General features: G+C 43.9%; 2 protein-coding genes across 2 annotated transcripts; one reads left to right on the top strand and one right to left on the bottom strand.

Annotated features, from left to right (window-relative positions):
• Positions 1–8,935: 8,935 nt before the first annotated feature.
• trib3 (tribbles pseudokinase 3) lies at positions 8,936–14,914 on the top strand. The gene is made up of 4 exons (XM_064304597.1): positions 8,936–10,472; positions 11,783–12,076; positions 13,601–13,893; positions 14,313–14,914. Exons 2-4 carry the CDS (start codon positions 11,783–11,785, stop codon positions 14,779–14,781), a joined length of 1,056 nt encoding a protein of 351 aa, XP_064160667.1. The 5' UTR covers positions 8,936–10,472; the 3' UTR covers positions 14,782–14,914.
• Positions 14,915–15,774: 860 nt separating this feature from the next.
• Positions 15,775–26,981, bottom strand: maf1a (MAF1 homolog, negative regulator of RNA polymerase III a). The gene is made up of 7 exons (XM_064304598.1): positions 25,558–26,981; positions 25,093–25,221; positions 24,601–24,772; positions 23,862–23,983; positions 23,219–23,338; positions 22,564–22,656; positions 15,775–22,156 (listed from the first exon to the last, which is right to left on the bottom strand). Exons 1-7 carry the CDS (start codon positions 25,638–25,640, stop codon positions 22,135–22,137), a joined length of 741 nt encoding a protein of 246 aa, XP_064160668.1. The 5' UTR covers positions 25,641–26,981; the 3' UTR covers positions 15,775–22,134.
• Between the last annotated feature and the right edge of the window lie 384 nt (positions 26,982–27,365).

Here is a 27,365-nt window from a genome sequence, read left to right as displayed (position 1 = left end):
ATTATTTGACTTTTTTTTAAAATACATCAAGGGAAAAAAGTATTTGGAAAAAAAAACGGAATATGATCTTTAAAAAACTAAGAATATTTGAATACACTTTCTAAAAGGTGACTACTTTTCCACACTATTTGAATGCAGGTCTATCATTCATTTTTATTTTTTCAAAATTTTTAATCAGGTCACAGAGAAGAACTACTCTTTCAGAATGTTTGATTACAGATTTTCATGGAGGACTATAGTCTCAACTATTTGACAACAGATGTCAGACAGAACTTACTTTGTCAAACATTTTGAACTGTTCGCTGATGGAACCACTTTCTAGAACTATGTAATATTGGCCTAAAGCAGATCATTTGAGGGTGGAGTCACAAATAGGGGTAGGAGCTCCTCCTTCCTTCCTTCTTATGAAATATGGCTGATCTTACATACCTGGATAGGTGACAGATGTTTAAAGGAGCACATGCTTTCACCAGTCCAATCATGTTAGATTACCTAAAACAGGGAGGAAGGAAGAGTGCATTTCTAAAAGAACTGGGCCCATAAACTACCCAGGTATAGACAATCTAATCCAGCCAAATTAGCCAATGAGATTCTTCCAAATAATAATAATAATAATAATAATAATAATAATAATTTGACTACTCTGAAAGTATCACAACTTTCTTATTTCAGATAAAACATTCAGAGGTCCTGGATGATAAGCCCCAGCCATCCACCTCCTCCAAAAAGAAATCCATCCGACTCAGATTAAAGCCACCAATGCCTTGGTTGACATCAGCATGAAAACAGAGTACTCGCCATTTGGCTCATCTAGTTTCAATTTCACCAAAACAGAAGAGTGGGACAACCCAGAAATCAGGAATAAAACAGCTTCCAGTAGATATGGTGGCCCCAGCCCAAAGTCCTGCAAGACAGTGGAACACAGGATTAAACCCCTACAGAACATCCCTTGAGATTGTGTGCTACTGCAAGTGATGGGAGAAGACTAAGCTCTGTTCAGACTGAGGTATTTCAAGCGTTCTATTCGTGCAACAGCTGCAGTCAAAAATGCAAGGTTGCATTTTTTTTTTTTTTTTTTACAGTTTTGAGTGCTGAAGCAAACCTGGTCTAGCCACAGGCTTGATGAGAGATGGGGGCTTATGAAGTAATCCTGTAGCTAAATGAGTGAGTTTATGATTCTACTTGAAAACCTCTAAGACCTTCACGTCTTTATTCTTTATAATTTATTTGATTGCTATTCGTAGTTTTTTAATAAAATGTTAAAAGCCATGCAGAAAAACACCTTTTTCATTACAAAAGATAAAATGAATGGCATAGGGTTATCACTAAAACATACTAAGTGTACATTCAAAATATAATAGCATAAGAACACTTAATGATGATTACAGGCCATTCAGCCCACCTAGCTCACCATTTACCGACAAACTCACCAACAAAGTTTCCAGCACTGCATCAGACCTGGAGTTGAACACTCCTAGGGTCTCTGTGTTCACAACATGGCCTGACAAGCTGTTCCACACATTGGCAACTCCGTGTTAAGAAATACTTCCTGATATTAAGGTGAAATTTACCTTTTGCAAATTTACACCTCTGTCCCCTTGCTCTGCCGAAAGAACTGAAAATATTCTTGTAGTTCACTTTGTTAATTCCTGTAATGAAATTTAAATTTAGCTGCCTTTCTTAGAACTTATTGCAGGTCTACCTACTTACCTATCCACCCACCCAAACCTGATGGGAAGCAGAAACAGACCTATGATATTTGCTATGCAAAACAACTTCAAATCCACAACTCCTACTGAAGCGCAATTCACAGAAACACAGCACACGAAGTACAATAACACTCTTGAGCTTCTTCCTGTCGGAAGGCAATACAACACAAGTCCGGTGGGGCTTCAAGAGAATGACAGCATCACATCCAGCTTCAGAATGATGACATCACATGCTCACAGCTTCACATGCTCACAGGGGTGGAATGGGCTTCCTCAGCACTGACTCACACCTGGGTGGGGCAGCATTCTGCAGCGATAAACTAACTGCCAAACCAGCCCCGCTGATCTTTCTCTCTCTCAGCCAAAGGGCAGACAGGCATGAGAATACGCAAATTCTGAGACTTAAAAGACTTTCGATGACTCAGTTATTAAAAATGCTAGCATGCATGGAACTGCGTCTGGCATCGACCTTAGTTGTTATTTATTGTGTTTTAGTGTATTTGTAAACGATGTATGTGAATCAATATATTTCTCTTCATGATAGTATTGCATTAGCGTTTTTTAGTAGTTTATGTTCACCTGAAATTTGTGGATTAGGATAGGGAGTCCATGGATAAAGGCATTAACCATATTAGTCATAGGCTTTTTAAACATGTTACCACAAATCCTGGGTGCTTCCAAGAGATGAAAACCACATTGACTTCTACTGCAACCACTGAAATAATTTATGTGGTCACTCCCAAAAAAACAAACACAAAATCCATTGCCAAGACCAAATGATCCATGCGGCAGCCTGAGAAAGGCCATTGGAAACACCTTTCTGGGTTGTTGGTTTGTGGCTGATGTAATTCAGACAAAATTTAAAATACACTAAAGAGGTCAAAAGCTACAGGAGATGTGTTTACAGTGGCTTGAGGACTTCATGGTCAAAAGTCTGAACTGCTAGATCAATGGTCTATATTGTAAACAAAGCAACCTCAAAGAACTGTTTTGCAGAGAATAATGCTCAGTGACATCGTATTGGCTTAAGGACTTCCAGATAGGTCTATATGCAGGTTTCTGACAACAACTCTCAATAGACAACATATTCACAAAACAATTAGTTTAAAAAAAAACATATACTGAGACAACATAACATTCAATTTTACTGCTATGCAGGTGACACACAGGCCTACAAAAAACCCAGTTCTCCCTCTCTAGAACACCTGATTAGAGCATAGACGGATGAGTAAACGTGTAATAGCGGTAAAACTGAAGCTCTACCCCATTAGAATTAGAACAGTAACATCATCAGCCCCAGAGCCATAGCTATGAACTCTCAGGCCTGGGACAAATATATTGGGAGGGGGGAGGGGGAAGGGGAGCGAGCCCCAATATATTTTGTAACAAATTAAAAATAGTTGCACCTCATATTCTGGGCCCCCCTCGAGCCTGGGCCAGGGACAAAGTGTCCCAAAGAGTCCCAGTTTAAATGGTTTAAGTGGCCCTATCTATCGGCCTAATTTAATCTCCATCCACCATCCACCACGAACACTCCGATTGGGCGATTCCACGCTTTTTAATGATCACGCACAATGGGGGATTATGTCTTCAGTCCCTTGGGCCCACGCCTCTGAAATGCTCACCCAGGTCTCCTAGGTTTCAGGCAAGAAGTGTGTTCCTTTGAAGAGTTCTTTAAGTGGCAAACAAGTTGTGAGAGGCTAATACACAAACCCCCAGCCTTTGTTTAGTTGCAACTCTGCAGATAGTCTCATGAAAAGCCTTGCAAAGGGTGTGCCTAACACTTTGACATTGACCCAGGCTTTCGCAAGATTAAAGCTCTGTCTTTGATGCGCTGGAGATGTGCCACTTTACAGATGGAAATTATGCAAGATGGATGGGTTTAATTAGATGGGGGATGAAAGACCAATGGCTGGAGAGCCTGGTGTGACAGACCCTGCTGACACACCAGGTTTAAAGCATGGAAACTTGCATCATAGGGGTTCCTTTCAGACACAGGCATCAATTAACACAGCAGCGTTAATTATGTCATTACAGTACTCCCACAGGTTACAGATAGTCATTTTGTTTATTCTCATTTGATGACAGTGCTCAGACTTCCTGCTAAACTTGATTAAGTTTATCAGGTTAAGGTGATGGGCAACAAGCAATACGCAACACAAATTAAATTAGAATGGTTCGCTTCCAGTTTTTCTAAATGTAAAAAACGTAACATACTTTTTGAGAGAAACGCATCTGCTTACACGTTTCCCTTGCTCACTTGCGTGCACCAGTGTTTGCAGCCTGACAGGGGCACAGGAGAGTTCGAAACGGGAAATGTTTTTTTTAATAAACATCAGCTCTGAATGGTGGGTTTTGGGCAGCATGTGTTACCATATAAGCCTGGGAAACAGACCAGCTCCTGGAGCACTGTTAAAATGAGCTCAAAGCTGTCAGTCACGACCAGACTAAAATACCACTGCGTAACTTGTTTACGCTAAGGGACCTGAAGCGGTAGTGGAATTTCTGCTTTCACAATCGGTGCCGCTGGGGTGCTCCCAATCCTGCAGACCGCGGGGCAGTCCACAGCACAGTGAGATCGACTGACACTTGAGCCACCGTAGCTCTGCCCACTCTCGTTCTCTTGATATAACTAAAAAAGTCCCGATGTTTCGATTAGCAAAACTATTTCTCAACGTTGGATGACGCAATCCACAAGCGGAGACTTTTCTCCGTTGATTCAGCTACGACCGCGATGGGAAGCTGCCCAGCTGAGCTCCTCCTGTGAGCAGCAACAGGAAATGAGTCTCGGCGCGTTGTCCAAAGCTTTACCCAGAAGTTAAACACCAGCCCCGCAGGCCTTCGCAGTGTGCTGTGGTCACACGGAATGAGAAAAGTGTACTGAAAAAGAACAGAAGCAAACTGGTATGGCCGTCTATTCTGGAAACTTCCCTTTCCTACCCCATCATCATCGCGGCAAAACATACAGCATTCCTCTCGCCTGTAATTCTGGCACACCAGGCGGTAGTGCAACACTGTGCAACGTTCTTTGGGAAATCTGCTCATTATAAGATTTAAAGCTTGCGATTCCTCAGGAGTGAACACTTCAAAATAATAAACTACTTTGGTACTGACATAAATTCTCCAGTGCTTAGAGCTTAGAAATATATGATACATAATTATTCATGCAGATATCATGACCAATTTTTATGCATTTTAAATAAAATGTATATTATAAAAATTATATAACGCTTGATTTATCGGGCTTTATAAAACAACATATTTGTTGAAACGACAACCCAGAAGTCGAAATGTGAGCTGCCCTGCCTGTCACCCATAGAAGCCCACAGGCAGCCTTTGTGGAATCAGACACCATTCAGACTGAGCAGCACTGCTAATCCCATTAGTGTCAGACACCTAAGCCAGTCCCTCTTTGTAAAGCTGGCTAATTGTGGCATTTCCTCACATGTGACCTCTTGCCTATCGGATCTAAATACGCAGAGCGGACAACCGGCCGCATCCAGCCAGTCAGAAAAAGGAAGCGTTCGAGGAAACAAAGGGGGCGATGCGCACGCGGGCACGTTTGGAGACTGGCAGCGTCTTGGTTTCGCGTCCCCCCGTGGGCGACCGCGGATCTCTGTGTATCCGTTTCCACGGCGCCAAAACGCAGGTTCCCTTCATGCGCCGAGCGTCTGTCAGCTTAACCTTTGTTCCCATGGTGATATTTCCCAACCTCCGGATGTGTGCTGTTTACAGCTGGGATAAAAACCTGACCCCAAATGCAGCTTCTTTATAAGGGTCATATTCCTCTCTGCTTCTAAATTAATCACAGCTAATTGGTCAGGTATAAGTTCATGGTGGGAAACATTATGACTGAGTGCAATAGCTCAGCAGAGTGAGAGATAGTGACTCATCAGTTCCAAATCATGCACGGCAGTGAAGAAACAGCCAAACAAATGAAAACAGACAGGAAACCATTAGAAACATATTTAGGTGTCATTTATACATATTTGGTGCACGGAAGCAGAAGCTGAGCGCAGTTCTTTTTAAAGCAGGAGGAAACGCTGAATGTGGAGGAGCGGATTGGGGCCTGCGATGTGACACACAGTAAATGTTTCCTTTCGCCAGCCTCGGCCCACAGCACGGGTGCCTGTGAGCGCGCTCTTTAAGGAGAAGCCTCCCACTCAGAGGCTGGCAATGAGCAGGCACAGGAAATCTCCCTCGCCCACACAGAGAGCCCGCTGACACACTTCAGGACCGCAGAGGGGACAGGAGCGCCAAACCTCGAGGTGCACAGGCGAGGCTGCCCTTTGAAGTGCACCGTCCCCGTACCTCCTCGGCTACAAGCGGGCATAAAACGCCAGGCGACAGCCAGCGTATGCTCGGGCCGCGTCTCAGAACCTTAACGGTGGAGCGAATTCGACTGTATTCGCCAAACGTTACAGAAGCCAAATGTTTGCCAGATCGCCATGCAGGCTGGCTTTACTTTAGTAAAAAAAAAAAAAGTTGTGTAAGTCGCTCTGGATAAGAGCGTCTGCTAAATACCTGTAAAAATGCTCCTGACCTTGGCGTGTCCATCATCCATCATCAAATGTTTACAGTTTGAATGAAAGCTCAAATGTAGGTGTCCAACTTGCCCAGAAGAACACAGCCTAACGCGGTGAGTTCAGCACTAAAGAGTGACGTTTCAATCTGCTGCTTTAATTTCACTTCACTCTGGCTCGGGGCATAGGCCTACTTCACCGTAGAAACAGCCTCTGGATTCACGAGTCACTGCACAGCATTTCTTTAAACGTGCTTGTGATTTCATTAAGCACCCAGTCAGAGGAAGTCCTGCCTGCAGCTTCATTAAACCTCACAAACCTTACTGAAATAGATAAGAGCATACGGGGGGGGGGGGGGCAAGAGGGGCGAGAATTACGGTATCTGCCCCCCAGATGTGTTACATTTAATACTCGGACCGGGACATTTCGAAATGGCTTTGCGAAACATGTTGCCTGCAAACGTAACATACAGAAATAGAAAATTATTAATTAGAATAAACATTGCCCAATATGAAAACCTGCAAAAATCATTAAATTAAAATCAAGCCAGCTTCATAAGGTCAAGATATCATGGACCTGAAAACGCGGGGAGATGTGTTCATCACATCGCATTCATTTAGCAGATGCTGTTATCCAGAATAACTCACAATGCAGTAAAACATAAGTGCATCCATATCAGTTACGTGAGCAACAGGGCCATTGGACTTGGCTAAGGACACTACCAGACCAGAGTATAGGTGCAGTTGCAAAAGCGTGAATTGACGTGACAGTGGCAACCTAGGTCCTTGACAAGTTCAATACAAAACGACAGCATAAGCGATACGACCAAAATCATAACAACAATCAGATTAAGTAAACAGCGAGTGTTATGGGGTGAATAGAGCAGGGGAGCCCAGATGTGGTGCAAAGCAGTGGGGCTGTGCATCCTCAAACTGAGAGCAACAGGCAAGATTGTTCCGGCTTGACCTACGACCTCCTGACTTTGTATATCCCAGTTGTAGCATACTGCAAAAAAATCTCATCCAACATGGCTTTCATTGCTTCACTTCCACTCTATAGTGGAGGAGCAGACTGACCCGCGATGACTCTCAGTCTTATTTGCACTGTCTGTGGTGCAGGGACAGTCATAATCTCACACAGGAAAGGGTCCCTGGTAAAATATTCAACTTCAGAAATGTATGTACACTAGCCTGTTTTTGTAGATGTGCAAAAGAACTGGGCAGAGTGTACATTTCGTTACCCGGTCTGGCCTATATTTACCCACACGCTGCACGCTGGCTGCCAGCGAATCGCTATCTGAGAACCTTCCGGATGCTGGTGACAGCTGCGACATCCGCTAGCCTCAGCGTGTCCATCAAAAACAAAAGCTCATCTGCCAAAGAGACTGAAGCAGACTGTGAGCAGGGAGAGAATAGTACTGTGGTCTTATCTGCAGCATGAAAGCATTCTGCCTTTCTGTCTTTACAGCTGTAATTTAAACAGTGCTGCTCACATGCTCAAAAGTGTCTTTTTCAAGGTAAGATTACAAACACAAACAAAAGAACACGCTTTTCATACAAAACCTTGCACAGTTCAGACCACTGTTGCAACTACAAGGCTCAGCTGTTAAGAGTTTAGTAAAAATAACTTTTTTATGATCGGAAACTCACTTTAGGATCACAATGACAAGTAGAAATGGAGCAAATGAAATCAGAGGATTTCTAAGCTAAACAGTCTCATGATGTTGATGACACATCAAAAACTAAAAACAGATAATAAAAGGGAGAATCTCCGCTGCGGGCAATGCTATTTGCTATAAAAATCTAATTTAGGGTAAAATGCTTGCAAAATACAGTTCAGAGCACAACCTGAATACTGCAACTGGCTGGCATGTAGGTCCACATGCCTGTAGGGTTCACTCTGTGCACTAACAGTCAAAAAGGCACAGTTGCATAATGTGCAAAAATTGATGTTTCGCAACCATTATTTAATGATAGAGGCACAGTTTAATGCCTACGGTTTTCCCAAGTCTGCTTTCCCATTTTACAGTTCACATAGCTACCAATTTTATGCACCATTATTTTCCAAGATAAGCATCAGCCATTAAATATCTCAGAAGTCAACAAAGGGGCCAGGCACAGACAAATAAATAATATTTATATTTTAAAGATAATAGGTTCTAAGATATGATGCAGGGAAGCCCTTGAATCCAAGCAATTTAAGGTGATTCTCTCTATAAAACTTGAGCCTCATTTGAGACAAATGAAAACAATTACGTCTAAGTGTTTCAGATAGTTTGGGAGATACTTAACTATCTCTTCTCTGGATTATGTTAAATAAATCGTGTTATATGATTGTTTGCATATTTTGGTTTATACAAATTAACTGAAGAGTCTTCAGATCTTAAAAGGACTCCTCACCTGTGGTCTATGCAGTCTTATAACATAAAACGCGAAATCATAATGTGGAAAAATACAGGCTATAATTAAAATGAAATCTATTGGAGGTGAGCTCCCCATGGCAACCACTGTTTTCTTTCAATAAACTAAAACCCCACTCCCTTTCTCTCCCTTCAATCTTCCACACAGTCTCCCTTTCCGGCTTTCTGCGTGCCTTTCTAGTAAGCGTTCTAATTACCAGTGGTGCAATACCATCATTGCTATTGAGTCATTCAAGGGGTGGGGCGAATCGTTCTCGTGTAAACCGATGGCTTGCTGAAAGATAGTTTTCTACACATGCTTATCTTAATAACTTTTGTGCGATAAGCACATTGCCAAATGAATATAACATTTCAGGCCTACGTGTCTGTTTTTGTCAGTTTTATCAACTTCGTAAGCATCGAAAGACTATCGTATAGCCGTACAATTCACAGGACGTGCAAAAAAAATCATTATGTTTCCATTATGTTCCACGAATAAAACAGGTACGTGCTGCAACCGCTTTACTTGGAAGTGTAACTCCCTCGGGTATCGTGTAGTTCGATGAGTATAATATAAAACACGTCAGTTATTGCTACGCCCTTTGCAACATATGTTTTCATCACACAGCCATTGTTTGTGTAGTCGGCACTGCCTGTCTTTGTGACTAGTATTGCGGGGTTAACCTACCGGTGTCGTCAGACGAGAGGGGAGGGACTATGGTGTTGCAATCATGGCCAGTTCAACATCATCGGCTTGAAACTACTGTAACAGAGGGAGGGTGTTGGGTATTTGAAGACTCTACTTTACATCAGACTCGGTGCAGTTAGACGGGCAGGTGAAGGGAGCACGTCTGATCTGAGAGCCACGTCGAATTGCTAGACTGGATTAAATGCCTGTTAAGATCGCTATTTTAGATCAGATCAGGTGGTGTAAATACATTATTAAAACAGTTTAATCTTTACAGTAGCCAGTTGAAAGTCTCCCAGAGCTACTACAGACAAAGCTGACTTCTCGGTTGCCAGTAAGCTTCCAATGTGCAACTTCTATATATCTAACTAGGTAGCCTGGGTAGCAGTAAAGGTAAGCTAGCAAGGTAGCTAACTTTTTTTCTGACGGTAGATTGATCCAAAGTTTTGATCTCAAACTTGGCAGCAAGACAGAGGTGGAATATCACACACTTTTCTCTCTGACGCAAGATACAGACAAGAAGACGCTGAAGTCAAGGAATACCTAAAAGTGACCTATTCGCCAATTCAGCGGGAATACCGAACAAAGACGTCCCACGGAACAAAAACGAAAATACCGGTAGCTAACGCTAGCTGGTTGAAGCTCATTATCTGCTGCCTGAGAGCACGTCAAAGTGGACTGGTCAGTGGCTTCTTTCCTTTGACAAAAGAACGGCGAACAAGGATTGTCAAAGAAATTGTTGAATGAGCCTGATTTCTGAATTATGGGCCAATGAATGATACATGCTGGCGGTCGGCGAGCGCACGGTGACCATTTAACCCGTTAGCGAACGGATCGCATTTTTTGTTCTCATTGAGGCGAAAAGGAATCCTAACTGTGGTCGAAAGGATCTAGCGTGCGAGTTATCCTACTTAGCGTTGCGGGCTACAACATCGCTCCATCATCATTGCTTTTTGGACTATTTATTTCCAAGACTCCAGTCCTATCTTTTGATTAACGTCTATTTTTGCAACGTGTCTTAGAGGATGGTTTTCCACAACTGATCGCTTTGGTTGAAACTGGAATTGCCCTTGCTAGTCAGCAAGCTAACGTTAGCAACCATTGTTCTGCTTTGGTGAAGTGAAGAGTGGGTCCCTTTGTCTTCCACAAACGAGGTAAGACAGCACAACGTGTCATAGCTGGTTAACTATCTATGAGCTAAAAAAAGTATTTATTTAGCGAATTCAGAAGTGTGGAATGATTATCGCACCGGGCTTTTGTCTGGATAGTGATGGTTAGCAACGTTAGCTACAATGTTGTGAAATAGCACGGTTAAACTTTAGGAAAGGTGATGGTGCAACTCCGTTCCGCCGCTGCGCTCCTCCTAATGCCGGTGAATTTTCCATTCATAACTAGCTAGCGTGCTATCCATTTATTCACGTTTAGTCGTATTATCACTCAGCTTTTTCTCGGGCCAGATGATACATGAAATACTATTATTTCTAAACGGGGTTGGGATCACAGTGATGGCTAGCCACATAGACTTATTGTTATGATTAGTATTATTTATTTTATTTTACGGGCTGTAAGGACAGTCTTGTAATAAAGATAAGATATCCTGACGTTGAATTAGCTAATATGCGCAGCTGAATTGCAATTTTAAGTCTGACACTATTTAACCGATTAACATTTCGAAACGGGCAGACAGTCATCATGAGTAAGTTCACGTCAGTTCTAGATTTAGCAAGCGAGTTAAATACAGTGTGATGTATGATGGTGCTGGAAGTTGCATTATTTCTTACTCAATATGGTATGAATAATGATGCACTGTTCCGCTCTCTTGGTGTGTCGTTGTTACACATACGCCGTATGCGGTGGGGTGATAGTTTAGTAAACTATTAACTTACCCACTGTATGGACATTTTAATGAAGTTAATATTAGAGTGATTTAGATACTTGCTTGAACACTTTACTGTCCACCGTATGCTATTGTTTGGCAGGAATCGATTCTCTCATGTTTCAGAGTTCATGTTTACGAAAGTTTGTGTAACTACGTCGGACAGAACGGAAACGAATGTAAATATTTCTTAACGCATAACAATTGCCAGTACATGCAATTTGTAGTTAATGATATAGATTAAATAGTAGTTAATATTATGTTATTAGCCATTGTTTCCAAAAGCATTCAGATTCTTGCTAACGGGCTACATCGTTCGGAACATTGACGTCATCTTTTACAGTCTGTTTGTGCTCCATTCAAAGTACCGGGTTTTTTTTTATTATAGAGAGGGCTTTTCGTTTCATGTAGACGATGTGTATTAGGCTTCCTGCACGTTTTGCATGTTGGAAACCCACTTGTCTTATGGGCATCCCAACCTCGCACATCTGTCCGTGTTTCCTAGTCTTGTTGGAGCCTTTGCAATGAGTAGGTGTATCATAACTACATGTTCAGTGTTGCGTAAATAACACGATCACTTTTTCGTAGATGAGCGTGAACCTGCAAAATGCCCGGCGCACGCTGCCCCTGCGACTGAAGCGGCTGGAATTCGAGGACACGCTTGATACGGACACGCTGAAATGCAAGCGCCCCCGGCTCAGTCTGCCCCCCTCCCCGGGGCTGGCGCCCTGTCTCCGCCCACTGACCCAGAGCCCGAACCCCGGAAGCGCGGAGCAGCACTGTGTCTCTCGCATTGGACCGTACATCCTGCTGGAGGCCACGGAGGGAACCCAGACGTACAGGGCTGTCCACAGTGTCACGGAGGCTGAGTTCACTTGCAAGGTGAGTGCCTCCGGTTTTCTGGCTGCTTCTGTTTATTTTTGCTCCTGTGTAGGATGTTTGCATTTTTTATGGCAAATTTGACGCACATGCACCGAGCACCACACATCCAGATTGTAGGTGTGATACTTCCTTTTGCTAATTACATTAATTCAATGTTGTATAGCACAAAATTGAACTTCTGCTGCTAGCTCAATACTTTGCATGAAGTTGACTTTTTTCACATAATTGCCAGAGTGGCTTGTGGATTTAAAAATATCAATAGCCATTTTCAACATTTTACCAGCCCCAATATATTATACAATATAACCCACCCTGGTTGGTTGCCTTCCAGAGTGGCTGCTAGAGTGGAAAATCTTGGTGCCAGGTGTTAGTTTCACACCCTGTTCTGCATTTACTGTAGTAGGGTACATATGACAGAGGGGTAGCTAATATAGTGGTGGTTGCTTTTGGAACAGGCAGCTGACGCTATACCTGTGCCTGTGCTCAGGAGTACTGAGGTGATTTGAGAGCTTGGGTGCCTGGTGTAGACCTTTTGTGCTCTGTCTCTCTGAACATTGTCTGTTCTCAGCCTGTGTAGAACAGGAAGCCCCTTGCGCGTTCAGTCTTTGGTCTTTTCCCTGCAAAGATGAAATTGAGCACAGGACGTGTTCACTGACCTCGGGTCCTCAGGTTTATTGCCGTGACAACAGTAGACCGTTACCACAGAGAGTACCGCAAGTCCTGCATTCACACAAACCACTAGTTCCTAGTTCATCAGGCTCTGGTCTGCTTCTCCTTTTCAAACTGCACCTGAGTGTTGCCCATCAGTGCTACCCTAAGGGTAATGTTTCCAACGTAATAATACAAACTTACTACTAAACATTAATATTTACTGAATGGAGGGCCTGGTTATATCTGGAAGTGTGCCATGTTCATGCAGCACACTGTTTGTGTGGTGAAGTGAGTCATTCATGTGTGCAGCATCTTACTGTGCATCTCTGTGGGCTGTGCTGCTTCAGCCTTTCTTCTGTGCATGCGCATTTTTAGATGTTCTGACTGCGCGCATCTCTGTCACACGCTCGCGTTTTAGGCTTTCTGACCGTGCGCATCTCCTTCAGGCTTTCTGACCGTGTGCATCTCCTTCGGGCTTTCTGACCGTGTGCATCTCCTTCGGGCTTTCTGACTGTGTGCATCTCCTTCGGGCTTTCTGACCGTGTGCGTCTCCTTCAGGCTTTCTGACCGTGTGCGTCTCCTTCAGGCTTTCTGACTGTGTGCATCTCCTTCGGGCTTTCTGACCGCGTGCATCTCCTTCAGGCTTTCTGACCGTGCGCATCTCCTTCAGGCTTTCTGACCGCGTGCATCTCCTTCAGGCTTTCTGACCGCGTGCATCTCCTTCAGGCTTTCTGACCGTGCGCATCTCCTTCAGGCTTTCTGACCGCGTGCATCTCCTTCAGGCTTTCTGACCGTGTGCATCTCCTTCAGGCTTTCTGACCGTGTGCATCTCCTTCAGGCTTTCTGACCGTGTGCATCTCCTGTGCGTTCCAGGTTTTTTCGGCAAGGCGGTACCAGGAGCTGATCGCCACCTACACCCGCCTCCCGCCGCACGAGAACATCAGCCGCATCGCGGAGGTGGTGACGGGCGAGCGCAACGTGTACGTGTTCTTCGAGCGCTGCCACGGCGACATGCACTCGTACGTGCGCGCCTGCAAGCGGCTCCAGGAGGAGGAGGCGGCGCGGCTCTTCGGCCAGATGGCGGCGGCGGTGGCGCACTGCCACGAGCACGGCGTCGTCCTCCGCGACCTCAAGCTGCGCAAGTTCGTCTTCACCGACCGCCAGAGGTTAGTAGCGCGTCCTGTGTGATTTCTGACCGCTAACCCTGGAGACTTAGCGACTTAGCAAAAAATAGCGCCCATTTATTTGACCGTGTTATTTGGCGCAGTGGAGTGCTGTGAACGCACCGGCGTGTGTTCGTCTCAGTTTTGGGGGCTGGTAGCCACACATTTAAATCGATGGCTGAGCCCAAATGTCAAACCACACTCAAGTAGAGAAGGGCAGCACTACAAAACTCTTCAGACAGCCGTGTGTGGGCGATGGTGTGTTTCCATGCACCAAATCGCCAGCAATGAGTGTCCCGCCATAGTTTATTCCCTTCTGGTTTCATGGTAAACGTATGGTTGTTCAGTTGCATATTTTTTTTTTGATGTGTTTGAAATGGGCATGAGCCCTAAGTATTTTCGTTTTATTTCCTCCCCTACAGGACAAAGCTGGTACTGCAGAACCTGGAGGACTCCTGCCTCCTGAAAGGGGAAGACGACTCGCTGACCGACAAGCACGGCTGCCCGGCCTACGTGGGCCCGGAGATCCTCAACTCCCGGCACTCGTACTCAGGGAAGGCGGCGGACGTGTGGAGCCTGGGCGTGGTCCTGTACACCATGCTGGTGGGGCGCTACCCCTTCCAGGACGTGGAGCCCGCCGCGCTCTTCGGCAAGATCCGCCGGGGCGTGTTCACCGTCCCGGACTCCCTCTCGCCGCGGGCCAAGTGCCTGGTGCGCTGCCTGCTGAGGAAGGCCCCCGCCGACAGGCTGGAGGCGGGCGAGGTCCCGCTGCACCCCTGGCTCACCCGCCCCGCCTCGCCATCCCCGGGCAACCACCTCAGCCCCAGGAACCACTCCGACCAGGTGGTGCCGGACTTTGGGAAGAGCGAAGACGACGGCGACCGTGCATAGGTGCGCAAAAGAACACTCAGGACTTTGCTCCAGTCTCCCCTCATGTATCTCCTGGAGTGTGGAGGATCATTTGAGGGGGTGCGGTTCATAACACAGGGACAGAGAAGGGGAGATAAAAATAAATAAATAAAAACACCTCCCTCAAATCGTAAGCCAGTCTTAAGTGGTTCTTCACAAAGACTGGAACGTTCCGTGGAGTGGATCTACCAAGTTCCGGCACCCCGCGGTCGCGAGGTAGCGGGTGAATCATGAAGCTTTATGACTGCTGGTTTTGCCGACGTCTTTCGAGGCGAAATCCGAGCCGAGCGCGTTTGGCGAGAGCCTAACCGCAGCTGGATACGGCCCTTATTTTTCTTTTTTGTCATTTTTTTTTTCCAAACGAGAAGGATCTGAAGGAAGACACAGATGACCAATCGGTGACAAGGTCAGAAGGGCGTGCTCGTGGAGGTCGTTTTCCGTACAACTCGTTCCATTCCATTGGAAGCGGCCTTCACGCTAAACGACGGGCCCTTGTGCCACCTTTATGACCCATGATCTTTCTGTCTAGCAGTATTCTCCCTTTGCAAAAAGCTACAAAGTGACAGGTGTACACGAGGGGAGGGTGGAATGTGATTGGGAAGAGGTTTTTTTTTTCTTTTAAAAAAAACAGGTAAAATTACTTGGTGTCAGGATACCTCTTAACTTGATTTAATCCTGGAATACTTGATGCACAACAGTTTGTGCCTTTTTTTGTACCGTTGTTTACATCGTTTGCTGTTGTAAACCTGGATCCAGCCATTCAAAGTGCCTTCCCCCCCCCCCCCCCCACTGAGAAAAGTAACCTTCCATAGTTATCATTTCTTTTATTTATCCTCAAGGAAATCTGAACCAAATAGAATGTGTGCTTTACCAAAGAGCGTCTGTAGCTGCCCTCGAGTCTTCACTCAGTGTATGGATCCAGGTTAACTTAACTGAATTTTCTGTTTGTTTCATGAAATTTGAAAAAAGGAAAACAAGAAAAAAAAAAAAAAACATTGAAAGGAACTATGAATCTCAGACACAGGGTCTAGCTCTGGGTTTTTTTTATTTTTATGAAGAACTTGTGATGTGTCATTGTACGCACGCTGTCATAGGTCCCATAAAAAAGTTGCGCAATGACTACAGACAACTTCTGCTCGACTTGCTTTCTGTCTGTATGAACGTGTACAGCGGGGGGTGGGTTTGAACCAGAAGGATACCAGAGTTTTACTGTCTCCCCCCCCGTCCCGTCTGTGGGCAAAGAGGTATTACGGTCTTGGACCTGAAGAAACAGAACGAGGCATTAAAAGTCAGGAGTGCAAGCTGAGCTCTTAGGGTGGCGCTAAGTCTCGGTTCTTTCTCTGGTAAAAAGAAAAAAAAAAAAACTTTTGTGAATTTTGTAAATACTGGTTTTTTTGTTCTTTTTTTTTTTTGTAAATTAGACAGAGAAAAATGCACACTACAGTTTCTTTGTTCATGAGGGGAGGGTGGATGTTCTTTGTTTTGAAATAACTTTTTTTTGTTGTTGTTGCCAATAATAAAAGCTGAAAAACAAAGCGAAGCAGTCGCAGTCTTGCCGGATTCTTGCTGCGATAAGCGCGGGACTTCCGCTGAACCCCGCCGCGTTTTTCGGCCGCTGCGAAACTCCCGCTGCGGGACGCGCGGCTCGGTGCCGCAGCCGCCAAGGCCCCCGCCGTTAAAGCAGGAAGTCTGCACGCATTTCATCACACCGCATTCCTTTCCCTCCAGTCATTTAATGCCTTATTCCAGAGGGGGGGAAAATAACCCCTCTAATTACAGTTCCATCCTTCACGTCTCACGACCCGAATGCGCTCGTTTTAGCATGTTAGCCTCAAGTTGTTTTTCTCTCTTCAGTTGACCCTGCGTTCCATTCGCCACCACTTACTCACTTTCCTTTGATAGGGAATGGGAGGCCATTTATTCCCGGCCATAAAAAATCAATTACCCAGCATGCAGAGCTGATTCACTGTACAAGCGTGACCAGGAAATGCGTTTATTAGGAACAATGAGCAGACTGATTTACGAAGGCCTTTGGCACGCGCGAAACCTTTTCGCACACGCAAAACTAACAACGCACCCAATGATAGGTGCAAAACAAATACCGTGACCAATCATTGGTCATGTTATTGGTTTTGCGTGTGCTGAAGGTCTTAGTAAATCAAGCCCATGGAGCCTTAGAGGTCACACACAGGCATGCAGGTTGTATGCTTATTACTGTCCGCACAGATAATCCAGTTACATGGCTAACCCAGTTATGGCATGGTGAGTGAAAAATTCTTGCATGCGCTGGATTCCACCTGGTGTCCATGTAAAAATTCACTCAAGATAAGCCTATATGGAGAAACCGCAGACCAGCTCTCTGCCTAATTATTTTTCCTGTAAGTATGCCTTGTCAAGTCATAGACATAATAGGCATGACAGAATGTGTCCTGAAAGAAAGGCATTATGAAACACAGTGAGAAACTGCAGATAACTGCAGATTATTTTTAGGCCAAGACATTTAAAGGTTGCTGGAATGTTCCATATTAGCCCTGTGGGCAAACGGATTGAAATGAGTGGAAACCAAACCTCGGCTAATGATAGAGTTCGTTAAAGCTTGCATTTAGATCCAATCAGCACCGTTGAATCTACAATGGCACTAGGACCATGGAACATCAGATTTATGCTACAGGACTTTCCAGTTTCTCCACTGAGCAGCGCTATTTCCACATACATACCGACTGTTCCCCTCTCTGGACCTATTAGTTCCTTCAAAACGTAATTCAATACATAATTCAGTTCCATTAAGAGGTAGTCTTGAATGAAGCTCACCAGGCATTGTCAATAAAGCAAGTATTGTAAGAATTCCGCTTGTGATGCATCAATGAAAACCCACAATATTAGTAATAAAGCGGTTTCACATGAGTTAGTGGGTGGGGGGGTTGGTATTATTAAGCTCCCCCCACCCCCCTAAAACTTAATGACAATAAGCTTTCAGTTGACACTCTCCCACGCAGAATGCCTTCATAGTGAAACAGAGAGACAGGAAACATTCAGAGAGTGAGCAAACAGAACTCATGATGCTTGCTCAATGCGAGGGCGACCTTAAGGTCAAAGAGCCTGTTTAGAGTTACAAGAACCGCACATGCTAAAGAGGCAAAACACCACATGCTGCTCTTTCGAAACGGCTTTCCAAAAAAAAAAAAAGAAAGAAAAAAAAAGAATAAAATAAGAGGGCAGTTTGTGCAATGCGTTACGCTCCAGCGCATGCATGCGGAGGTCTTTCATGGACAAAGAGGGACCGCGCCAGCCCCCGGTCGCCTTGGTGCAGTGCGGTTTGAATGCGTTCTCACGCAGGCAACAACGACCGTCACCACATTCCAAAGGCAGAGGGCCTTACATTTAATAGTTGGCCTGTTTACATTGCTTTTTTTTCTTTTTCTTTCTGGCAAACTGTTTTCCATTTTAGTAGCCACCTTTGTTTCCACAAATCACCATTTGGAATTTACAATGCGTTTAAACCAACACCATAAATTGTTTATCAGTTACCTAACTAAGGGCCTCTAAGTGAATGTAAAGGCTAAAACGTTCTTGATTATTGAAATTTTATTAAATATACTAATTTTCTTTTTTTAAAATCACAATACAGACAATTCAGTTAACACATTTATTCAACATGGCGTGATCGCTTACAATAGCAAACCTAAGTAATGAAACCACAAAATGCAGCGCCAGCAAGCTTCATGAGTATTAATAAAAAAATTTATAAGCAATTAAATGTTTCAGTGGTGTAGCTTTACTGCAAATAAAAAGAAACTTTCTGCATTGTGTTTGGTGTTTCTTCTCTAACCAATTTGTGAAGAACAAAAAAAAAAAATTATACACCAAGCCATTTTACAATCCCTGAGAATACAAGACTCTGCTTTGACTGAATATGTAAAACACCTGGCTGGGATAAATATTGTATGAATATAACAATGCTGGTTAAATATACTGTAGCCCACACTATACTATAATGATGAAATGCTGAATAGAGGGTTCAAATTCTTCCCTCCAATGAATAACAGAATGTCCCTCGCGGTGACCTTCTCGGAGGAGGCATTCCAGCCTACACAGCGTGCTACTGCCTCCCTTCTGTTCTCTGCACATTCCTCAGGAAGGAGCAATGCGTATGTGGGATCTGGCCGTCCTTACACAGCGCTCATTTAGGCTACTGCTCGTGCACATTATTCTGACTCGCCCTACGTTACAGGTCACGGGCCGATTTTAACAACGTACGGGTCCGCCGGATGAAACGGATTTAAACCCCGAGGAAACACGAAGGACCGGGGCGTCGAACCAAGGTGGACCTTTCTCCGGTTTGACGAGGCGAAGCGTGGAAGATCGGGCTGAGCGTACGCTGAACTGGCCCGACGTTCACGTTTGCGTCTTTATTTGAAAAAAGTAGAGAGAGCGAATTTCACGTGAATTCAAAAGTTGGCGAAAAAAAAGCGTGCGGAAATCTATCGTCTTTGAAATGTTTTAAACTTAAACATCACGTTCATTAGTCACCCGACCTTTTAACATTTACACGCTACTGGAATCTGCGTCAGTACATAAACCTAATCTGATAATAAAGATTGTAGTAAGTCGACATTCCCTACAAGACAAAAGCCTAACAGCAAACACAATCGGCAATAACGGGCTGATACTGGCACTAGAGACATTACCACACCTACGCTAGTCTATACTGATGCAAAAAAGCTGAGCCTTATAACACAACTATTTCAGTTGAACAACAAATGAGTCACCCACAATTCACAACTATTAGCACACATTTCCCATAATCTCTCACAATTTTGTGCAAACGTGAAATCCAGTGAGAAACAGGTACATGCCGTATTGGGCCTGTCTGCTTGTTTGAGTCAGCAAATACATAGCATAACTTAAAAGACCCCGATTAACAAAAGCTTTTAACACCCGTGATCCACTACTTAAACAAACATAACAATGCAAAAATAAAATTATGTAAAAGGGCGGAGCTTATAAATGATTTTTTATTTTTTTTTTGGGCAGCGGTTCACAAGCTTCTATAAGAGGCAGACTGAATCTTGCCTATATAACTACAGCATAGTCTTCCTGCTGCAGGCAGTTCCACACTGTGAATCGTGTCCAAGTGGTTTCACGACTAGCAGGATTTCATTCAAATGCTTTCAGCCATAAGGAAAGACGTGTGGGAAAGGGTGCGAAAAAAAATGGCTAACAAAACGTTTTGGCCAGACAGCAGAATTCAAATCGACTATATGAATGCCGCCGCTTGAAATCGGCTTCTCAAAAGCATCACCACACAAATACCAGAACATACTGTAGGTGGACTTAACTTGACATGCACGTGTTAGTCCAGCGCATAAACACTTTTTAGTCAATAGGCTATTATGACAGCGAGCTTTGGTGCTGAAGTAACAAAGAGATAACTAGTGTATAAAAATGAGACTTACTAGGAATGTTTTTGTCACCAGAGTGTGACGTATGGCATAAGGACTGTAGCGATATGGAATCCGCTGAGCTAATGGACGAGAAGCTTGCGCAGGCCTACCAATTGTGCAAATCTATGGAAAACTTCTTAGCCAGCTAACCAGCAAGTTCAAGAGGTTTGCCAGCTAAACTGAAAAATAATGAGGAACCAAATGCCCAAAGACAAGGCTGAGGGTAACGTGTTGTCAGCCAGCTAGCCTGTAGTATACCTACATGCTACGAGGCTGGTGCCGTCTTCACCAATCACAGCATCGCTTACTGACTGACATTCCTCCTTCACATGAAATGCAATTCTATGGGTCAGGTGGCTCTCAAAGGTACACAGTTATAATTTACTCAACTCGCTGTTGAGCATGTGCACCCAATCCATTTGCTTCCACACACTGCAACTACGTGAAACTCAGCTCCCGGTCTAAGAATGACACTTGGCTGTGTGAAATGAAACGAGGACTCTGGTGACGTAACAAACAAAAAAAAAAAACCCAGGACATACAACAGGGCTGTGACAGCCAGGGACAAGAGCACATGCTGATCTGGATATGCATCAGAACATGGACGGCCTAGAAAATTTAGACACAAAAGCATCCATTTCCTCTGATGTTTTCTTCTATTTTCGCATGCCAATTTTGAGTCTCTAAACTCAAATGGGGGAATGGCCAACTGCCTTGAAAACCATGCCTTGTCAAGAACACAGCAAATAAAACAAGTGAAGATGGCCAAAAAAATTATGAAATTGTTCTGCTGGCATATTAAAAGGTAAAGACTGAATGAACTACCAGCGACTCTAAAAAAAAAAAAAAATGCTTGCTCTTGGTGTAAAAGCTCAGTATATCACACCTTGAAATACTTTTATATATTAGGTTAATAATCCTATATTCAATTGCACTGTGCATCCATCACCTGATTAAAAAATCAGAAAGTAGGAACCTTTTAACCCCAGTTCAGCCAGTTGTCAAACTGGCATTTTAAAATGAAGGCACACACCACCAGGTGTGCATGGTGAGCACAATTAAAGCACGCACCAAGGCAAGCTGATACACACGGAACAGGCGTGTCACGACACCTAGTGTCCAACACATGTAACAGCAAGCAAACAAAATGGTCCGTATGCATGCTCTACCATACAAGAGCTCCCACTGTCTGTCTTACATAAAGTAACATATAAATACACTTGATAAGAATACACTTTCTGGTGACCTTGCAAAAGACAAAGACAAAGCTACATGGAATGATAAAGCTTTTTTGTGTAGGGAAAAAAAAACAAAATACTTGCAGGAGGTTGAATACTCTTCGGAAATAAATTGTGAAAAATTGGTTGCAATGACCACGGCAGTCAAAACAACAAACAGTGCAGACCAGAATAAAATACATATATTTGTGCACAGAAAGGTACACAGAATGGGGTACATAGGGTAGCTGGCAGTGGAAATTCTGCCTCACACTGCATTACAAAATCTTTCCTCCTCAGTGAAATGAAGGAGAACAAAAAAATCCGCAGGACATAATCAAAACGAAACCAAAGTACGAGGTGGAATAATTTAAGATAAAAAAGAATGAGGAAGTTCCCAATTCGAACAGCTTTTAGCTTCAGAAATGTGACGTCAACATGCAACCGCTGCACGCAGTAACGGGCTTCCAATAGGAAAGGAGTCGGAAAACGAATCGAACAAATTGAACGAATCGGGAAACGAATCGAACAAACTGAACGAATCGGGAAACGAATCGAACGCCGGCCTTGCTGTAGGGGAAGCTGAAACAAAGAGAAGTCCCTGACGCTGAAGCTGCAGCTTCACACAGAGCTCTGAGAGCCCATCTTTTCACAGCGCTCCCTCCCCTGGTTCCTCAGGTGCACAGTGCGCCGTACCTGTGGAGAGAAAGTCAACCGTCGTAACCAACGGAAAAGCACACTCTTAATATTTTCCATAGCGCACAGATCGAATTATAATTATGAGTCACCAGTGGTCAATAATCTGTGTCAGCAGGAAAATGAAAAATTTTGCTTATGCTAGTTATTTAATGAGTTCTTGCGCCATCTAGTTGACGGTTAAGGAAACAGTATTAAATCTAATCTATGCTCCAGCTCCTAGAGCGCTGCCATTTGGCAGTGACTCTGTCAATGAGTTGTAGCTGAAGTGCATATCTCAACAGTGTTTTTGTGTGCCAAATACAAACACATATTTGTTTTTATTCGTTTTCGAAGGGATAGTGAGAGACTGCAGCAGAGGTGCAGTTAGCGCCGGGCGCTAAGCTCCCTGTGCAATGGCCACTCACCGCTCCTCATCCATGTTCTCCTCCTCATAGCTGCCCTCCTCCAGCTCCAGGTCCAGATCATCGATGCCCGAGTCTCGCGGGGCCACGAAAACACTGACATACGGAGGCAGAGCTTCAGTGAACGACCAACAAACATGCTCCCTTCATAATGACCTACAGACAGTCACATGACTCTGCGTATGCATTCCAACCGATCAGGAAAATTGTTAGATTACAGTTGAATACAGAGCATTTAGCAGATGCTCTTATCCTGACGGCCTTACCCAGAGTGACTTACACAACTTTTTACATATCATCTACATGGCATCCATTTATACAGCTGGATATATACTGAAGCATTGCAGGTTAAGTGCCTTGCTCCCTTGAGCAATGGCAGTGTCCTACACGGGAATCAAACCTGTAGCCTACAGGTTACAAGGTCAGTCCCTTACCCATTATACTACACTGCCACCCAGTGTAGGATGGGAAATGGTAAAACATCGATGGATCCTTCCCAGTCCCCAGCTCAAATAAAGATGGGTCATTTCTGCCCCTTTGCTCAGACAGAGACGAGTCACCTCTAGCCCTCTGCAGAGACAGTTGGCTCATTCCTGCTCCTGTTCCGACAATGGAGGCACTCCTGCCCTTATTTTACACCCGACAGCCTGAGGCTCACCTGACTGACCGACAGGTGAAGAACACGATCCGTTTCAACCTCTTATTGTAGAAGAAGTAGTTGAAAGACCAAAGGTTCCCCTCTTCTCCATACGGGTCTGAATCCAGGTCCGGATTATAGCTGCCAGGGAAACAAAACATCATTTATGAAGCCACTTAAACCTCCATACCCATTTATCTCATCAGCCTGCCCAGACAAGGCCCCTGTGACACTGATCAACAGTGAGGAACCGGATGGGAAATGAACGGGAAAGAGGCAAGCTGCTCCTGTACATGACAGATATGAACAGGAGCATTAACAGGTACACTGCTCAGCTACATCTTACCTGTAGATGTCACATTCAGAAAGGCAGCTCTTGTTCTTACCTGTAGATGTCACATTCAAAAAAGCAGCTCTTGTTCTTACCTGTAGATGTCACATTCAGAAAGGCAGCTCTTGTTCTTACCTGTAGATGTCACATTCAGAAAGGCAGCTCTTGTTCTTACCTGTAGATGTCACATTCAGAGAGGCAGCTCTTGTTCTTACCTGTAGATGTCACATTCAGAGAGGCAGCTCTGTTCTTACCTGTAGATGTCACATTCAGAGAGGCAGCTCTGTTCTTACCTGTAGATGTCACATTCAGAGAGGCAGCTCTTGTTCTTACCTGTAGATGTCACATTCAGAGAGGCAGATCTCGTCGTCGATGGCTTGCCACAGCTGGGGTTCCATTCGGCTGAACTCAGCTCCCGCGGCAGAGGACAGGCTGCTGTTCACCGCGTTGAACACCTGAGATCACAGCCAGACCACAGTCAACACACATTCCCCCGTAGCAAAAAGCAACACGTATGCTATGCTGCATGCAATCACAAACCAGACACTACTATAAGGGAGGACTACCCCGGGGCGTGCAACCTCATCAAACCGTGATCAATCAGAAAAAAGAAAACTAAGTCTGCCATGCCTTTTGTGCGTATGAAATTATTTCACATCTGTATCACTCAATTTTGTTAATGCTGCACAAAAAGTATGTGCGCAGTGAAAATTTTGTAAGAACATAGGAATACACGATGAGAACAGGCCATTCAGGCTATCTAGACTAGGCTATCTACCCATTTAACTAAAAACACAGCAAACACTTAATAAAACGTATCTTAAAAAGGAATATATATCCACACACGCATGCATGCACACAACCAAGGCCCTCTTCCTGAATGAGGACAATGCTTCCAGTTGTCTATGGGACCGTAATGGACATCAAAAATGGCACTACACTCTGGTAGATTGCGCATTACTTGCAGTCTGTTTGGATATTTTGAGCAAGTATGCATTTTGTGTTATTGGCAGGGTTCCCAGTTTGTGGTCTGCATGTAACCAGCGGCAGCTCAGAGGAATAAAGAACTCACCCAATTAACACTGGGCTCCCGGCTGAAGTCGTGGCTCTTGGCGCGACTGAAGTCGTAGTCGGGACGGAAGGAGGCGTTGAGAGTGGCAATCAGATAGAAGAGCGTTTTCCGGCTGCACTTGTCCGATAGGGGCCCTTCGCCCTCATCCCCGCTCTGCCCACTCTGACTCAGCCTGTCAGGACATAAGAGTCTGGGTCAACACAAAACAAGTACTTCTTCCACTCAGGCTTTCACTGAACTCGATACTCAGAGCTTTTCAAATGGTGTACATTAAGATGCGAGGGGGAGCTATCAAATCAAATAAAATAAAAACTAGGCGTATTAAAACGTATTAAAATGTCACCACTCCACTTAAATGTGTGATTTACACGGTTCACAAACGCAAAACAGAACACTGAACTACGCTTACTCCAATATTTGAGGAGAAACTATATTTTTGGTGAAGACTGTAGATTGCTAAACCCAGGTCAGTATAGTCAAAATATTTCTTACTTGTTGGGGCTGGCTCCTGCGGTCTGTGGTGGGGACAGCGCCTCCAGGACGTGCGGCAAACCCTCCTGACAAAACTGCTTGAACATCTGTTTGTCATCGCCTGCCATTTTACACGAGTAGCTCTCAATCCTACGAACAGGGGGATACGACAAGGTGTCAAAATTACTTTTCTGAATTGAATTCAATTTTTCAAACACAACTTACATAGCTGCAAACTCAACTCGACCACTATATCTTATAAACGAAATGAATAAAACGTGTGAACAATATGTGATGCGTGTGTAGCCAGAAAGTGTTTATCACGATATGACCGCTGAAGTTCATGAACGTAATGCGCGGCGATTGTTTTCCTCTTCTGCTGATGGTTAACAGTACTACCACAAATGCGTATAGCTGTTGCAGCTATCTAGTTTATCATAGCTGTGCTGTCAGTGAAGCTTGATAAGTGCTTTGTTTATAACTTACCGTCCGATTATCTGACAGTTTCCCGTTTCAATCGTGAGTTGGGAATTTATGGCTTCAAAACTTGAATTTTCCAGAAGTTTCATTTCAAAACATATATGTTGGATCCTCAGTTGTGCGAAGTAAATCTCCGAAATACAAAAGTCAACTTAACCAACGTCAGTCAGCTAGCTGTCAACACTACACACGCGAATTGATTCAAAATGTTTCCAAATCGCGAACTTAACAGATATCCCTTTTGTTTTTTAAATATCTGGGCACTGAATTATTTTTCAAAAACCAGTTGCCTTTCTCGGTTCGAACTTCTATCGAACGATAAGCTACAACTTCTGGGCCTAAGCTTCCATAACAAGCCGCGCACTAAATTTAAAACCCGCGGACTTCATCGACTCCTGTAGCCGTAAAGGAAGGATGTAGCAGCCGCTATTACTCAACAACAGCTCAGTGTTAATTCTGCCTGCACCAAAATGACAACACATACAGATTTATGGACGCGGTAACGATCTCTGTCGAAGCTTTAAGACACTTATATGTCTAATAAAAATGTCTTCCTTTTTACTGTGAAATTTCCAATACCTGCCATTAAATAAAGCAAAATGAAATACCAAATTCTTCATCCCAGCAATTTAATCAGGATTTAAATGTAAGTCCCAGGCTTCCTAAAGCCTTCGCCTTGGCAGCAGCCGCGACTTATGGTATAAAATACAACAGCAACTTGATTTGTGTAGTATTTTGTTCTATCTTCGTTCTGAATTCACTTCCTTTCTCATACCCCGCGGCTTAGAATAATTTCCTTGTTTCGAAAGTCTATTATTCGATGGATCACGAGGTGGCGCTGTCAACACGTTTTCGTTTTTGTGATTGTTTCTCGTCTCTAAAGGATAATTAATTGTCAGAATTTTGAGGTTCCCTTCAATTTTTATCAAATATATGAAAGTATAAAAAGCACACGTCTCAAAATAACCCACAGAATGAGTCTTGTGTCTGGATTAGTTGGAGTGAAATTAATTTATGATTGCGCAAAAAACGTCGTAATTTTTATAGCTTGAAACTAAGTGAAGCTAGGCTCCACAAATAAGTTTTCATTTCCCACTTGTTTTCTGTGCTACTGGTGGAGCAACAAGCCAAAAGCCTGCAGTAAATGACCCTCTTTATTTCCCCACATTTGTGGTGTTTTATTGAAGAAAGCAGGGCAACCTGTGCCTCAAACCCTGGCCCTACCTCAAGGTGTTATCATCTTTGAATATGGAGACATCGTGAGGAAACTGTTTGTACCTTACCTTTAGATACTTCGCGGCGTGCGTTCTTACCGTGTTGTTTTATGCAGGTTATATAAACGTGGACAACCCAGTGAAAAATATTACTTAATTACCAAGTTTGGAATTGAAATAAAAAAGGAATATAGGCTACCAGTCTCAAAAGTGAAACGAAATGGTTGTCACATTGAGAATGGTTGCTCACGCTCACCCTCCTGTCCACTCATATTTATCGACATGAATCCCAATTAGTATGATTGTATGAAATTAATTCATTACATTTAATGCAAGATAGGCATAACATGCTAGGCCTAGAAATTTACTACTGTACATATCATCATTCATTTCAAAGTTTCAAACATGTTGAATTAAAAACATAATCTGGCTAAAAACGTCTCATATCCCTTTTTCTTGAAAGACAGGCTTCTGTGCTATGGTTAATATGCTGATTGAGATCTGATTATAAGCCTATGCATATAATACCACACAACTCAGTCATGTTGATCGTTTGTTTTCGTGAACGGCCGAATGGTGCTTCGCTTTAAATGTTGCTGC

This window comes from Anguilla rostrata, chromosome 13, assembly GCF_018555375.3.
Source record: "Anguilla rostrata isolate EN2019 chromosome 13, ASM1855537v3, whole genome shotgun sequence".
NCBI classification, from domain to species: Eukaryota; Metazoa; Chordata; class Actinopteri; order Anguilliformes; family Anguillidae; genus Anguilla; species Anguilla rostrata.
The sequence above is the reverse complement of the archived record's forward strand: the minus strand, read 5'-3'. Positions and strand labels throughout refer to the sequence as shown.

Coding starts and splice junctions, on each gene's coding strand:
- maf1a (XM_064304598.1), bottom strand. CDS start 25,640: ATGAAACTTCTGGAAAATTCAAGTTTTGAAGCCATAAATTCCCAACTC. Junction 25,222..25,557: donor AACTGTCAGATAATCGGACG/GTAAGTTATAAA, acceptor CCCTGTTCGTAG/GATTGAGAGCTACTCGTGTA. Junction 23,339..23,861: donor TCTGAATGTGACATCTACAG/GTAAGAACAAGA, acceptor TTTCCCTGGCAG/CTATAATCCGGACCTGGATT.
- trib3 (XM_064304597.1), top strand. CDS start 11,783: ATGAGCGTGAACCTGCAAAATGCCCGGCGCACGCTGCCCCTGCGACTG. Junction 12,077..13,600: donor AGGCTGAGTTCACTTGCAAG/GTGAGTGCCTCC, acceptor TGTGCGTTCCAG/GTTTTTTCGGCAAGGCGGTA. Junction 13,894..14,312: donor GTCTTCACCGACCGCCAGAG/GTTAGTAGCGCG, acceptor CCTCCCCTACAG/GACAAAGCTGGTACTGCAGA.